General features: G+C 39.4%; 1 protein-coding gene across 1 annotated transcript; it reads left to right on the forward strand.

Annotated features, from left to right (window-relative positions):
• Nucleotides 1-665: 665 nt before the first annotated feature.
• Nucleotides 666-4810, forward strand: PATE2 (prostate and testis expressed 2). The gene is made up of 3 exons (XM_053202546.1): nucleotides 666-717; nucleotides 1263-1469; nucleotides 1767-4810. The coding sequence occupies exons 1-3, from the start codon at nucleotides 666-668 to the stop codon at nucleotides 1901-1903; spliced, it is 396 nt and encodes a 131-aa protein (XP_053058521.1). The 3' UTR covers nucleotides 1904-4810.
• Nucleotides 4811-14221: the final 9411 nt, after the last annotated feature.

Here is a 14221-nt window from a genome sequence, read left to right on the forward strand (position 1 = left end):
AAAGCAGTACTCCAATACCCCCCACACATACAGACTATACCTGGAGTCTGCCTTGGTCTACATGAGACAAAGACAAATCTGAGATTATTCTGAGGAGAGTAACCAGGTTAGTGAAGAGAGATACAAAGAGCCAGGTGTCCAAATCCTGTCTTGAAATACCTGAAATGTTAAAATGTAGGAGAGAAATTTGACTCTACTTGCAAAGCACAAGGCTTAGGTATGCAACAATGAATAGAAATTATATACATGTATATTATATATTATAGTATAGTATATCTTGTATTATAGATTATAATATATATTGTAGATATATATTATATAATATATAAAATACATATAATATATATTAAAATATATAATAATAAATTATAAATATAATAATGTATAATAGAAAATTTATGTTATATAATATAGTCTATATAATTCCATATTATATTATAGATCATATATAATATGTACCGTTGATCTCATCATTGAGGAGAATTTTGAAATAGATGCCGTAGGGGTAGTGAAACTTCAGTTGGTGGCTTTGTTCTGGGAACACTGAGGTGCTGTATGTCCCTGAAATTTTATGATTATATGATTTGGATGAGTAGCGCAAGGACAGATGACTGGAGATCAACCAGCACCTTTCACAGAAAGCTGTACATGATAAAAGTCTCAGGATGTTTGTTGTGTTTCTGCTGTGCATTGTCTTTCTGGTCTGCTCAAATAAGGGTAAGTCATGGAGACATGGGGAGAGCTGATTGTTGATTAAGAGATGGGCAGATGCTGAGGAAGGGGAAATTTCCACAACTGGCTCTTTGGGTGTTGGCAGATGTATATGAGATTATGAAAAAGAAGATTTTTCTTTTTCTTTTTTTTTTTCCCAAGGTGAATTTAAGGACCATCTGACAGGTACAATTATGGCTCGTCCACAATCTCTGGTAAACAGATCATTTATGATGTGTTTAGGAACAAACCTCCTCTCAGTCTTCAGAGAGGGCTGTAACCCATTCTTACTCTACAATCCGAGGAGCTCTATCTTCTCCCAGACCAAGTTAGTCCATTTCTTGGAGTAAGGAAGCTGGAATCTCCTTCTTTGCTTTCCTTTCCCCATTACTGGACAAAATCATCAGGTTAAATAACTTGTTCATTACTTGCGTCCATAGATAAATTTTATAGGAACTCTGATATTTTGATCATATACAACAATTGATTCACAAGAATATCAAAGGAGTCAAATGCCAGAGAAAGATCAGGAACCACTAGACAATAGTAAGTTCCCGTAGAGAAACTCACAGGCCTGGAGAATCTTCTCCAGACTACATCTTTTAATTACCTTTTTCTCTGTCTCGCAGACTCTGCAACAGCATGTTATAAATGTAAAAAATATCATCTTGGGTTATGCTATGACACCATGAAGATCTGCATCCTAAAGCACCAACAGTCCTGTGCTATTGAGAACCTTTACTTCCTTACGAGAAAAGGTAATGTGGAGTAGAGAGTGTCTGAGAAATAGCCACCTGTGCACGGGTGAGTGGTCATTTAGAGGGGATGGCAACGATTTTTCCTTAAGACAAAATTGGGTAAAGGAGAAGTTGATGTCTCCTATCAGTTAGGGAAATACAATCCATTTTCTGGGTCAGTCATTGGTAGATTCAGCCTTATAGCTGATTGGGGCTTAGCGAAAGGTTAGTGAGGCTCTGTAGAGAAAATACTCCTGGGAATATGATAGAAGGAAATGGAGTCATTACAATTGTGTTCTCTCTCTTTCATCTCTTCAGGGAGAAGTATGTATTATTATTCCAAACTGTCATGTATGACCAACTGTGAGGACATCAACTTCTTGAGTTTTGAGAAAAGAAGAGAGCTCATCTGTTGCAGACATAATAACTATTGCAACCTCCCTGAGGGAGTTTAATTCTATATCTCTCCTGGACTTGGGGTCATTCTTCAACTCACCATCCCCTAGTCTCTTCCCCCAGACCTGTATTTTGCTTTCCTCTTCCAACCACTGGTAGAGAGTGAGAGAGAAAGCCAGCTAGTGAGGTCACAAGGAGAGAATGGAGGGTAGCTGAGTCTCATTAATGATGGAAGACTAAACTAGACTGAAGTTTTGCAAATCCCTGTTGCTCACATCTGGCAGTTTGGATTTCCTTATGATGGAAATAGGGTTGCCACAAATACAGTTGGGTTTGGAACTGGTTATTTATTATCTCCTAATATGGTAATGCAAAGAATTGGGTCAAAATAGTCACAAACTTGTACCAAGAACTCTCTGGCCATACTTTATGCTCATCTATATCCACTCCTCTGGTTGGAATTGAGATTCTCTTCGGATTAGCCCTGACACCTTCTGGTGCTCTCCTTTCGGCCATGGGTTATAGAGATAAAAGAAAAAATAGCTCTGGCTTCCCAATTTGTGGGCAACGTGAGCCATATCTTTCTTTGGTAGGGCTCTTAGAGGAGGGAAATCTCAGGCAGACAGAAAGCTGGACAGGCATAAGGATGAGGCATCAAAGAAAGGGCATTTCAGTTTGTGGAAACTAAGATTTGAGAGACAATTTGGTGTGGGTGAAATTGGCTTAAATGATCAGGGCCCTGGATGGCCAGGTGACCAGCTAGCACCAGATTGGAAAAGGTGATTTAATTGGGAATGGAGACCTTCTGCAAGAATGGTCAGTCAGTCTCTCCTTATAAAAATGAGGTAAGGGGCGCCTGGGTTGCTGAGTCAGTTAAGCATCTGACTCTTGATTTGGGTCCCGGATAAGGACTCGCAGTTTGTGAGTTCTAACCCCGAGTCGGGCTCTGTGCTGACAGCATGGATCCTGCTTGGGATTCTCTCTCTCCCTGTCTCTCTGTCCCTCCCCCGCTCATTCTCTCTCTCTCTTTCTCTCTCTCTCTCTTTCTCCTTCTCTCTCTCAAAATAAATAATAAAAAAAAGGATGAGGAAAAAATTGAGAAAAATAAAGCAGGTGGCACAGTAGTTGAAGACAATAGAAATGAACAGAGATGCCATGAGGTAGTGTTGTAGTTACAAAGTGTCCTATATAAGATGCCATTATGAGTAAACTGATGGTATGAGATAGCAGAAGTTAATAGTGGTGGCAAGAGAGGCAGGCAGACAGAGTGAAACAAACAGGCAGAGAGAAATGGAGTAGGATTGATGGTGGAATGTGACCAAGGTGGTGAAGCTTTCTTGGATACAGAATAATCCTGGCATTTCTCTCCTTATAAGGCCTACTGCAGTTCCTGGTCCTGGATTTCCATGAGCTTTTTTCTCCTTTATTAGGCCTTGTAAAATTCTTTTTTTTTTTTAAATGTTTATAATTATTTTTGAGACAGAGAGAGACAGAGCATGAGTGGGGGAGGGGCAGATCGAGAGGGAGACACAGAAATTGAAGCAGGCTCCAGGCTCTGAGCTGTCAGCACAAAGCCCGACGTGGGGCTTGAACTCCTCAACTGCAAGATCATGAGCTGAGCTGAAGTCGGACGCTCAACCGACTGAGCCACCCAGGCGCCCCAGGCCTTGTAAAATTCTTAACAATAAACCAACTACCCCTCTACTTGAGTAGTTTGGTGCATTCTGTCTGTGTCTGAGAATATGATCCTTTCTGAGGAATTCTCAGTTGGGATTTTACAGAGCCAGGATGAAGCAAGACATAAAGAGAACCTTTTCAAAATGGACAGATTGGAAAAGCCAGTGTAATGTGGATATTTTGAGTTACGGAAAGAACATATTTTTATTCCTAGTTGCACAGGGGCTTGCTCACCTATGGAATCATGGGGATGGAAGACATCAGTCTAGGGGGGAAAAGGAGAGAGACCGAGATCATTGTTTTGCTTCTGCCTCCCAGCTGCATTGAGTGTTGGCTTATGACAACTGATAGCTATTTGCTCTGCAGACTTGCCCTCTGCCAAATAGGAGCTGCTTTGCCAAGATGTTCAACTCCCAACTTGAGCATAGACCACAGCCAACAAATGGCAGACTCCTTGCATCGAGATGGGATGGAGCCTGTGGTGCAATTTGTGCTGCAGAGCTTTTCCAGGGGATCTGACCAAAGCCAGTCTCCCAGCTGAGACCATGTACTTGTTAATATTCCGTCCCCCTGCCGACCTCCCTTGCTTCTGTTTTTCCCCCCTCCAATTGTAAGAAGACCATATATTTTCCACCATCACTGTGAATGATGCTCTAAAACGAGAAGTTGGGTTAGAAACTGAAGTTACATTCTGGTACCTATGAGTGACGGTGTGTATAAGATATAAATGGATTCATCCTCATGAATGAGGAGAATCTTTCTTATTTGGCTTCCTACCTAAAAGTGCTTCAAGCTTGGATATTACCTCTTGGTTCACCCCATCTTCAGATTTTCTTCTTAGTCCCATTTTCCATCTTGAACAAATGAACACAATAAGACCTAGGTGAAAATTTCTTTATCCACACGGTACCACCCCAACTATCAATCCTCCAATGCACATGCTCTTTTTTCATATATGCATGTAGTTGTGCAGGAGTTTTTTCTTCACATACCTTTTAAAAGACAATAATTTGACTACTAATCTAAGTGTTAACTTGGAGTTGACTGCTAAGTAATTCATACAACCTTATACATTAGACCAAAATAAATGTCACATGTATTAAAGATTTAAATGCCATAAACAAAAAACCTGGGGCTCCTGGATGGCTCAGTCGGTTGAGCATCTGACTCTTGATTGTGGCTCAGGTCATGATCTCACAGTTGTGGGATTGAGCCCTGCGTAGGGTCCGTGCTGAGCATGGAGACTTCTTGGGATTCTCTCTCCCTCTCTCTCCACCCCTCCTCTCCTCTAAATAAACAAATAAATAAATAAATATTTAAAAAGAAACAAAAAGCCTTTTAAATATTGTTGTGGCTATTATTGCTTAACCTCTTACAGTGTGCTAGACACATGTTAAGTACTTTTCATGTATGATCTCATTTAATCTTCAGAACTTCCTATGAAGTAGCTATTATTGTAAGACATTTTAGTGGAGGAGAAACCTGAAGAACAGACGGGTTGCCCAGATGCTAATTGGGTAATTTGACAAGTGCAGTACTTTGACAAGTGTTACACAGCTTTCCAGTTAATATTGCTACCTTAAAAAAATTATTGTATTGACTGGTACTATGGATCACAATTTAGAAAGTACAGAGTGGGGATAGCTCGTCTCTGCTCCATGATGTCTGGGGCCTCAGGTGGGAAGATTCAGAGTCTGGAGGTGATTCTAGAGCTGAAGACTGGAATCACTATGAGGTGTCTTCACTCACATGTCTTTGCAGTTGATGCTGGTTTAAGTTGTGATGTCACCTGTGGCTGTTGGTCAGAATACCTTCATATGGCTTTCTTGGGCTCCTTCACAGCATGGAGGCTCCAGACTTCTTACCCAGAAGCTTAGGGCTCTAAAGGCAAGTGTATATTCTAACAAAGTGAAAGTTGCATCACATATTATGGGCTAGCTTTGGAAGTCATGCATTATTACTTCTACTACATTCTATTGGTTACAAGTGAGTCACAAGCCTGGCCAAGCTCCCCTTTTTGATTGGAGAGTAGCAAAGAGAGCTTGTGGTAGGGGAAATATTGTGGCAGCCATCTTTGAAAAATACAATTTGTTACAACTAGTTAGTGGCACAGTTGGAATTGGATCCAATTTCTACACAATCCCAAAGCACTCTCTTTTTCTAAACTCACTATTATATTAACAATATTTATATAATCTAGTGATAGAGGAAGCTTTTGAATCATAACATCGATCACAAATAGGATAAGATTGATAGATCTGACCACATACAAAAGTGGTGTGTGTGTGTGTGTGTGTGTTTGTGTGTGCACATGCACGCACATACATCAAAGGGCCAATCAGGAACAATTGGCAACACCAAGAGTCCACAATTCCTTAAATGGACATGGTGAAGCTTTGTCAATCATATAGATATTCATATATTATATTATTCAGCCACAGAAAAGAAAGAAACCTTGCCATTTACAACAACATAGATGGAACTTGAGGGCATTATGCTAAGTGAAATAAGTCGGACAGAGAAAGACAAATACCATATGATCTCACTTACATGTGGAATCTAAAAACAAAGAAAAACAATAAAAACAATCAAGCAAGCTCACAGATACAGAGAACAAGAAAACAGATTGGTGGTTGCCAGAGGTGGGGGGTGGGGGATGGATGAAATGGGTGAAGGAAGTCAAAAGATACAGATTTCAGTTATAAAATAAATAAGAGATATAATTAGAGCATGGTGATTGTAGTTAATAATACCGTTTGCATACTTGAATTGCTAAGACAGTAAATCTTAAAGGTTCCCATTACAAGGAAAAAATTTGTAAATGTGTGTGATGATGGATATTAATTAGATATATTGTGGTGATCATTTTGCAATCTGTACAAATATCGAATCACAATGTTTTACACATGAAATTAATATTTCTATGTCAATTATACCCCAATCTTTAAAAAAATATCACAAGAAAATAATTCTAATTTGGAGGAAAGAATGAAACAAGATAAAAAATAATTCACATGAGGAAACAAGCTCTGTGGCAGTGTTGGTAATAAAAGTCAAAAAGTAGAAGCAATCAGGATTGCCTAAATCAAATGTGATACATTGGTATACCGAAACACCATGCATCCATAGAAGTGATATAATATAAATACAAATATATGGATTTCAAAACATGTTAGAATATGTTCATTAAAATAGGGGGTTTTAAAATAGTGCAGTTTAGTGTGATCCCATTTTCACTTCACGTCTATTATCTATCTACCTCTCTCTCAATCAACTTTTTTATTCATCTAATTTTAATAGTGAAAAATGGTGGTATTTTAATGTATTATCTAGTTTTAAGCATTGAGTGATATATTTTTCTGGCGTAAGTTTATTTTCTTTTCCTATAGAAGTAAAGCCATGGAAAAAGTTTCAGAGAATCAATATATAAAAAGACTGCAACAACCCAGATGTTGGAATTAACAGGCAAAGAATTTAAAATTCCTATTATAAATATTCCCAAGAACTTACAGAAAAAGAGAGACATGAGGGAATCTCAACAGAGAGGTGCAAAATATAATAAAGAACTATTTGACAAAAAATCTCAGACAATACTAATGTTGTAGGTAATTTATATTTTTGTCCCTTTCTCCTTTTTGATTTTTAAAAATGAACATAAAATTATTTTTAGTAGCTTAAAAACTAAATGAAGGACATAAATAATTTAAATGAGATAACACTGGGGGTGCCTGGGTGGCTCAGTTGGTTAAGCGTCCGACTCTTGTCTTCAGCTCAGGTCATGATTTCACAGTTTGTGAGATTGAGCTCCATGTGGGACTTTGTGCTGACAGGGCAGACCCTGCTTGGGATTCTCTCTCTCCCTCTCTCCCTCCTCCTTCCCACCCCTCTCAAAATAAATGAATAAACTTAAAAAAAAAATAGGACAACACTATATTATTCAGTAAATCAGACATATCGAAGTAGAAGATTGGTTAACTTTCTCTTCAGTTATGATACTGCTGGCAATTTGCTAGGCTAGGTAAAAACAGATAACAAGTCATCACTCATGTTGCCTGCATAGCAAAGATACTGATGAAACAACAGTCAATAATATAAACCTTTGAACTACCAAAATTTTTCCTCAATTCCATTTATCCTTGTATAGGTATATAAAAGCCAACTCACAACAACTTGTGTTACTATAAAAACAGAAAGGACCCCCAAAAATAAAATCACAAAGAGGGAGAAAATAGCAACCAACACCACAGAAATAGAAACATTGTTAGAGAATATTATGAAAAACTATATGCCAACAAATTGGGAAATCTGGAAGAAATGGACTAGAAATGTGTAAATTACCAAAACAGAAACAGGAAGAAATAGAAAACTGGAACAGACCAATAACCAGAGAAGAAATTGAATCAATTACCAAAACTCCCAACAAACAGAAGTCCTGGACCAGATGGCTTCACAGGTGAATTCTACCAAGCATTTAAAGAAGAGTTAATATATATTCTTCTCAAACAATTCCAAAAAATAGAAAAGGAAGGAAAACTTCCAAATATATCCTGTGAGGCCAGCATTGCCCTGATACCAAAACCAGGTAAAGACATGACTAAAAAAGAGAACGGTAGGCCAATATTCCTGATGAACACAGATGCAAAAATTCCCAATACAATACTAGCAAACCACATCCAACAATACATTAAAAAATGATTCACCATGATCAAGTGGGATTTATCCCTGGATAGCAAGGGTGGTTCAATATTCTGAAATCAATCAATGTGATACACCACATACAGATAAAATATTTGACAAAGTACAACATCTATTCATGATAAAAACCCCTACCAAAGTAGGTTTAGAGAGAACACACTGCATCATTATAAAGGCCATATGTGAAAAACCCACAGCTAATATCATCCTTAAATGGGGAAAAACTGAGAGCTTTTCCTCTACAGTCAGGATAGAGACAGGGATGCCCACTCTCAATACTGTTATTTAACATAATACCAGAAGGCCTAACCACAAAAATCAGACAATAAAAAGAAATAAAAGGCATCCAAATTGGCAAAGAAATAAAACTTACACTATTTACAGAGGACATGATACTATATGCTAAAAACCCAAAAGATTCCACCAGGAAAACTGCTAGAACCAATACATGAATTCAGAAAAAGTTGCAGGATACAGAATCAATGTACAGAAATCAATTGCATTTCTATACAACAAAAATGAAGAAGCAGAAAAAGAAATCAAAAAATCAATCCCATTTACAATTGCACCAAAAACCATAAGATACCTGGGAAGAAACCTAACCAAAGAGGCAAAAAATCTGTACACTGAAAATTACAGAACACGTATGAAAGAAATTGAAGGTGACACAAAGAAATGGAAAAACATTCCTCATGGATCGGAAGAACAAATATTGTTAAAATGTCGATACTTGGGATTCTCTCTCTTAATCTGGAGGAAAGAATGAAACAAGCAATGAAGAATGAAACAAAGCAATGTACAGATTTAACTGAATCCCTATCAAAATCCCACCAGAGCTAGAACAAACAATTCTAAAATTCGTATGGAAGCACAAAAAAACCCAAATAGCCAAGGCAATCCCGGAAAAAGAAAAGCAAAGCTGGAGGCATCATGATTCCGGACTTGAGGTTTTTTGCAAAGCAATAGTCATCAAGATGTTAGGTACTGGCACAAAAACAGACACATAGATCAATAGAATAGAATAGAAAACCCAGAAATGGACCCACAACTTCATGGTCAACTCATCTTTGACAAAGCAGGAAAGAATGTCCAGTGGGAAAAAGACAGTCTCTTCAACAAATGGTGTTGGGAAAACTGAACAGCCACATGCAAAAGAATGAAATTGGACCACTTTCTTACACCATACACAAAAATAAATTCAAAATGGATGAAAGACCTAGACTGTGAGACAGGAAACCATCAAAATCTTAGAGGAGACCACAGGCAGCAACCTCTTTGATCTCTGCCAGAGCAACTTGTTACTAGACACGTTGCTGGAGGCAAGGGAAACAAAACAAAAGCAAAAATGAACTATTGAGATTTCATCAAGATAAAAAGCTTCTGCACGGCAAAACTCAAAGGCAACCCACAGAATGGGAGAAGATATTTGCAAATGGGAGAAGATATTTGCAACCCACAGAATGGGAGAAGATATTTGGATATTTGAATAAAGGGTTAGTACCCAAACTATATAAAGAACTTTTAAAACTCAACACCCCAAAAAACAAATAATCCAGTTAAGAAATGGGCAGAAGACATGAATAGACCTCTTTCTAAAGAAGACGTCCAGATGGCTAACAGACACATGAAAAGATGCTCAACATCACTCATCATTAGAGAAATATAAATCAAAACCATGATGAGAGACCACCTCACACCTGTCAGAATGGCTAAAATTAACAATACAAGAAACAAGAGGTGTTGGCAAGGATTCACCCCTTTAATCTCTCAGCATCCATTCTTCACCTGGGTGGAAACTTTACAGTCCCAGCACCAGGAATATAAAAATCTCCATTACCTTATCCTTGGGAGGTGATAGCAATTCAACCATACTATCACAAAAAAAAAAAAAAAAAAAAAGTGAAATAGCCACCACCAAGGCTCTTTCTAGTGAGGGGGGGAGGGCAAGGGAGATCATTGAAATGATGAAGCAATCTGAAATATAGCTGCCACAACTCCCACTTCTGTAACTGAGATGGTTGGTCGTCACAGCTGCATTCCCGCACTTGTATTCTCTGTTCTCTCACTTCTGCTGGCCTATCAACTGGATAGGCTTCCTGACCTGGTGGCATACCCCAGCCCTCATTTCTGTAAGATCTGAATCCTTGCTGGATTTGTCTTTGTTGTCTTTTCTATTCAACAAGACTATTGAGCAAGGGAATAATGATCTTCTAGTGAATCCCGATTTTCAAACCTAATTTTTCTTGCCCCCATTGTGTAGGCACAACTTAAACTCCCCCCTTGTGATCAGAATAAGTCACCAGAGTCAGTACAGTGACCTTTTTCTCTGCCTGTTGGGAAGAAGGAATGGAGACACTTTGCTATCCCGCTCCCACTCCTTTTCTCCTCTCTTCCTCTGACCATAGGCATCATAGGCTAATGGGGGATGAGGCATTCCTCTTATGACATAAGAGAATATTCTGATATGTGTCCTCCAGGTTCCATTACAAATTAAACATGAAGGAACTTGGGAAACGCTTTCTCAGAATAGTTCTTTGGTTGATGAGATTACTGTTATGTAGTATTATCTGTTGAAAAATGTCACACCATGGGCGCCTGCTTGGCTCTGTCAGTAGGGCATGGGACTCTTGATTTTGGGGTTGTGAGTTCCAGTCCCACGTTGAGCAGGGAGCAAACTAAAAAAATAAATAAATAAAAAGTAAAATGTCAGGTCATGCATATTACTGTATTATTTTAGTTTTCCTTTTTTTCTATGCCAAATCTTGCTTTATTCCTATATAGGGAGTATCCAGGTAGAATGGGTCAGGCTGGTTTCTGCAGGAGGCAAAGGAGAAAAATCACATGAAAGATCAAATAGACCTTTCCTTGGTTCCACTTCCTCTAGTCTCAGAGCCTACAGTAATGTTTCACTCTTCAAAGCCTCAGAAGTCTTCTCCAATGAGTCCTGAATGCCCCAACTATGTTCCTATGTTCCCTATTTGCACTGTCTTTGCAGTAATTTTCCAAACTGCAGTATATAAGCAAAGATATTTTCGGTTTTCTTGTACCAGGTATCCAGAAGTGAAATGTACTTTCTCTAAGACCATCTACAAAACCAAGTTTCTATTCTAGGGCTCTTGGAGATTGGCCATCTACCCTGAGGCATCGGCTGCATTGAAACCCCAGGCAGTGTCTAATGCCAGACTCAGTGTCTCTCTCTCACACTTGGCTGCCCTTGTGGTTCAGTGATTTCAACCAGCAGCAACTCAAAGTATTCCTTTCCAAGTTCTGGTTCGTTCTGGTTCTATACTTTTGTAAACTCCTCCTTCAAAGGGCTCCTCTTGCAAATACATTGGAGATAAAAGAAGATTAGTCTTAAATTCACTCCTAATTCAGATTAATCCTATACTTTGTTCTCCGTGTGATCTCATTTCCACAATAGGCCCTGGTTCATTCGATACTGGTCACTCTCTGGGACCCCTCGGCTGCTGTCCTTCTTGACTTAATAACTTACTAAAATTTTTACATTAAAAAGGTAATGAGCACTTTCTTGTGCCGAGTGCTGATCTATGCCATTGACGCACATTATCTCATTTTATTCTTACTACAACCTTATGAATACATGAGGTTACGTTCCATTCTTAAGGTCACAAACGTAGTAAAGCTGTCATTTGAAACCAGAAGCCATGGGAGTGTTATGTTAAGCTGATATGGTGCTGCTACCATGAAATGGGCCTCAATAAAGGAGTTAATGTAGGAAGGCCTAGTTCCTTTATTCCCAACATACCACTTTCAGAATTACGTGGACATATCAGACTTTACTGAGTGGCTGGCATAGGTGTAGCAAAAATGCAAACTACACACTAAATACGACCATTTCCATAGCCCAATGGAAAGAGAAGGAAAGTGCAATCTATCTTAGTTGGCCTTCTCACAGACATGACCCAGGTCCTAGCTTTCTTCTGTCTACCTAAATAAAGAGGTGAATAGAAGCAAGCTTACCTTGCCAGAAATTGAGTTCATTCAGTAATAGCAGAGAAATTACAATTGGGGAAACACATGCTGTAGCAAGCTACGGGTGAGTCCATTCAGGATTTGGGGTGGGCTATACTTATGGTCAAGGAATGCAAAGAGGGGGGAGTCCAGCCAGAGTTCACGAAGTAATTTCAGTGGCTTGAGTATAGCGAGAGCTTTTTGGCAGATGTTCAGTGGTCATGAGATAAGGCTCCATTGTCTTTAAATCGGGCTTTTATGGGAAATCAGTCTTTCATTTTTTAAGTTCCGTTCTTTCTGAGGGAGCATGCATTAGATTCTCCATGTCATAGTCTCTAATTCCATTTAGATTGAAATCGGTCCCTCTGTCCCTCTGAGTCTTTCTTCAAAACACTATCTAGCCCCTGACCCCTAATGGTCTCTTCTGTTCTTAGAAGTATCCCCAGCACCTAAAGCAACTCCTCAATATCTAGCACGTGGCAAGCATCCAACATATGTGTCGAAGGAATGAATCCAACAAGGAGGTTGGCCTGCTCCCTCCCCACCAGTCTGATACTGGTACTTGGTAACCCATAGAATTTTGTTTCCACAGCAATGAATTGGTTGACATTGTGGTGAGCTTCGAGATGTGTATTTTAGGAGGGCAATCTGGGTGAGCTTCAGCTCTCTGAATCCAGTGGAAAGTCATTGGGTGGCTTCAGCTCTTCAGGTCCTATTCCCTTGAAGATCTTCCAAGCAATGCAAGGTGAGGCAATGCCCCCTCCATCATAGGGAATCCAGTTGGAGACCATCTTGTCCCACATGCAAACATTAATTTACAAAGATATTCTACTAAATAGATTATAATCTCATGTGATTCCATCAATTCTGAGGATAAAATTTTCATTAATATGCTCAGTTTTACTTGGAACTCCTTATTCATCCTCCTGTTTCAAACCTTGATGAACAGCTCAGGTGCATAAAAATGAGGCCACAGATGCTCTGTTTTTAAGCAATAAAGATGACAATTTGATAGCCCATGATTGGCTGTAAAAGCCCGAGCTGGAGTTTTGGATCTACTACGCTGCTCTCGGAAAACTACCATCTTAAATAGGGGATTTCTACACTGTTGTCTATGTGTGAAGAGAGAGAGCAAAAGTTTTAAATTTTATTATATCCCATGGGGTGCCTGGGTGGCTCAGTTGGCTGAGCGTCTGACTTCGGCTCAGGTCATGATCTCATGGCTCACGAGTTCGAGCCTTGCATCGGGCTCTGTGCTGACAGTTTGGAGCCTGGAACCTGCTTCGGATTCTGTGTCTTCCTCTCTCTGTGTGCCCCCCCCCCCCACTTGTGCTCTGTCTCTGTCTCTCTCTCTCCCAAAATAAACATTAAATTAAAAAATTGTTTTAATTTTATTACATCCCCAAATGAACCAGGAGTTAGAAAGGTGGTCATGTTGGTGTTGGCATATATGCAGGGGGATGGGGTGGCAGAGTAGGTTGTTCATCTAATTACATAAATTTTGTGAACCACAATGTAGTAGTTTCTATGTCATTCCTCTATCTGGTACATTAAAAACATCCCAAGAAGTGCTTGATTTAATTCATATAAGGATGTGTTTAGATAAGTAGATAACGAGTGTTATCTAAATGATAAGAGGCTTCTGGTCTTAAATGGCCTCTATGCAACTGGAGGGAGAAGCCACTAATCCAGGATGAACATGTAGTTGATAGTAACAGAAACCTTCATGCCTGGTTATAGGTGAAAGAACTCTTAGGCAGTTCTTCTATCTCCCAATCAAGATTGGGGGGGAAGAGTGATGTCATTGAATGAGAAAGCAAAGGCACTGCTAGAAAGAAAAGGTGAAAAAAGGAGAGGCAGAGAGATTGCCAGAGGCAGCAAAGGCATAGCATAACGAGACCCTGGGGAGGCGGGGGCAAGGCGGGGGTGGCAAGCAGTAGAAATCTTGATGGCAAGCTATGGGCAGTAACAGGGAACTTCCTGATTAGGGAGTGACGCCCTTCTCTTCCCTCCCTCTGCGGCTGAAGCTATTA

Source organism: Acinonyx jubatus, chromosome D1 (assembly GCF_027475565.1).
Source record: "Acinonyx jubatus isolate Ajub_Pintada_27869175 chromosome D1, VMU_Ajub_asm_v1.0, whole genome shotgun sequence".
Taxonomy (NCBI): domain Eukaryota; kingdom Metazoa; phylum Chordata; class Mammalia; order Carnivora; family Felidae; genus Acinonyx; species Acinonyx jubatus.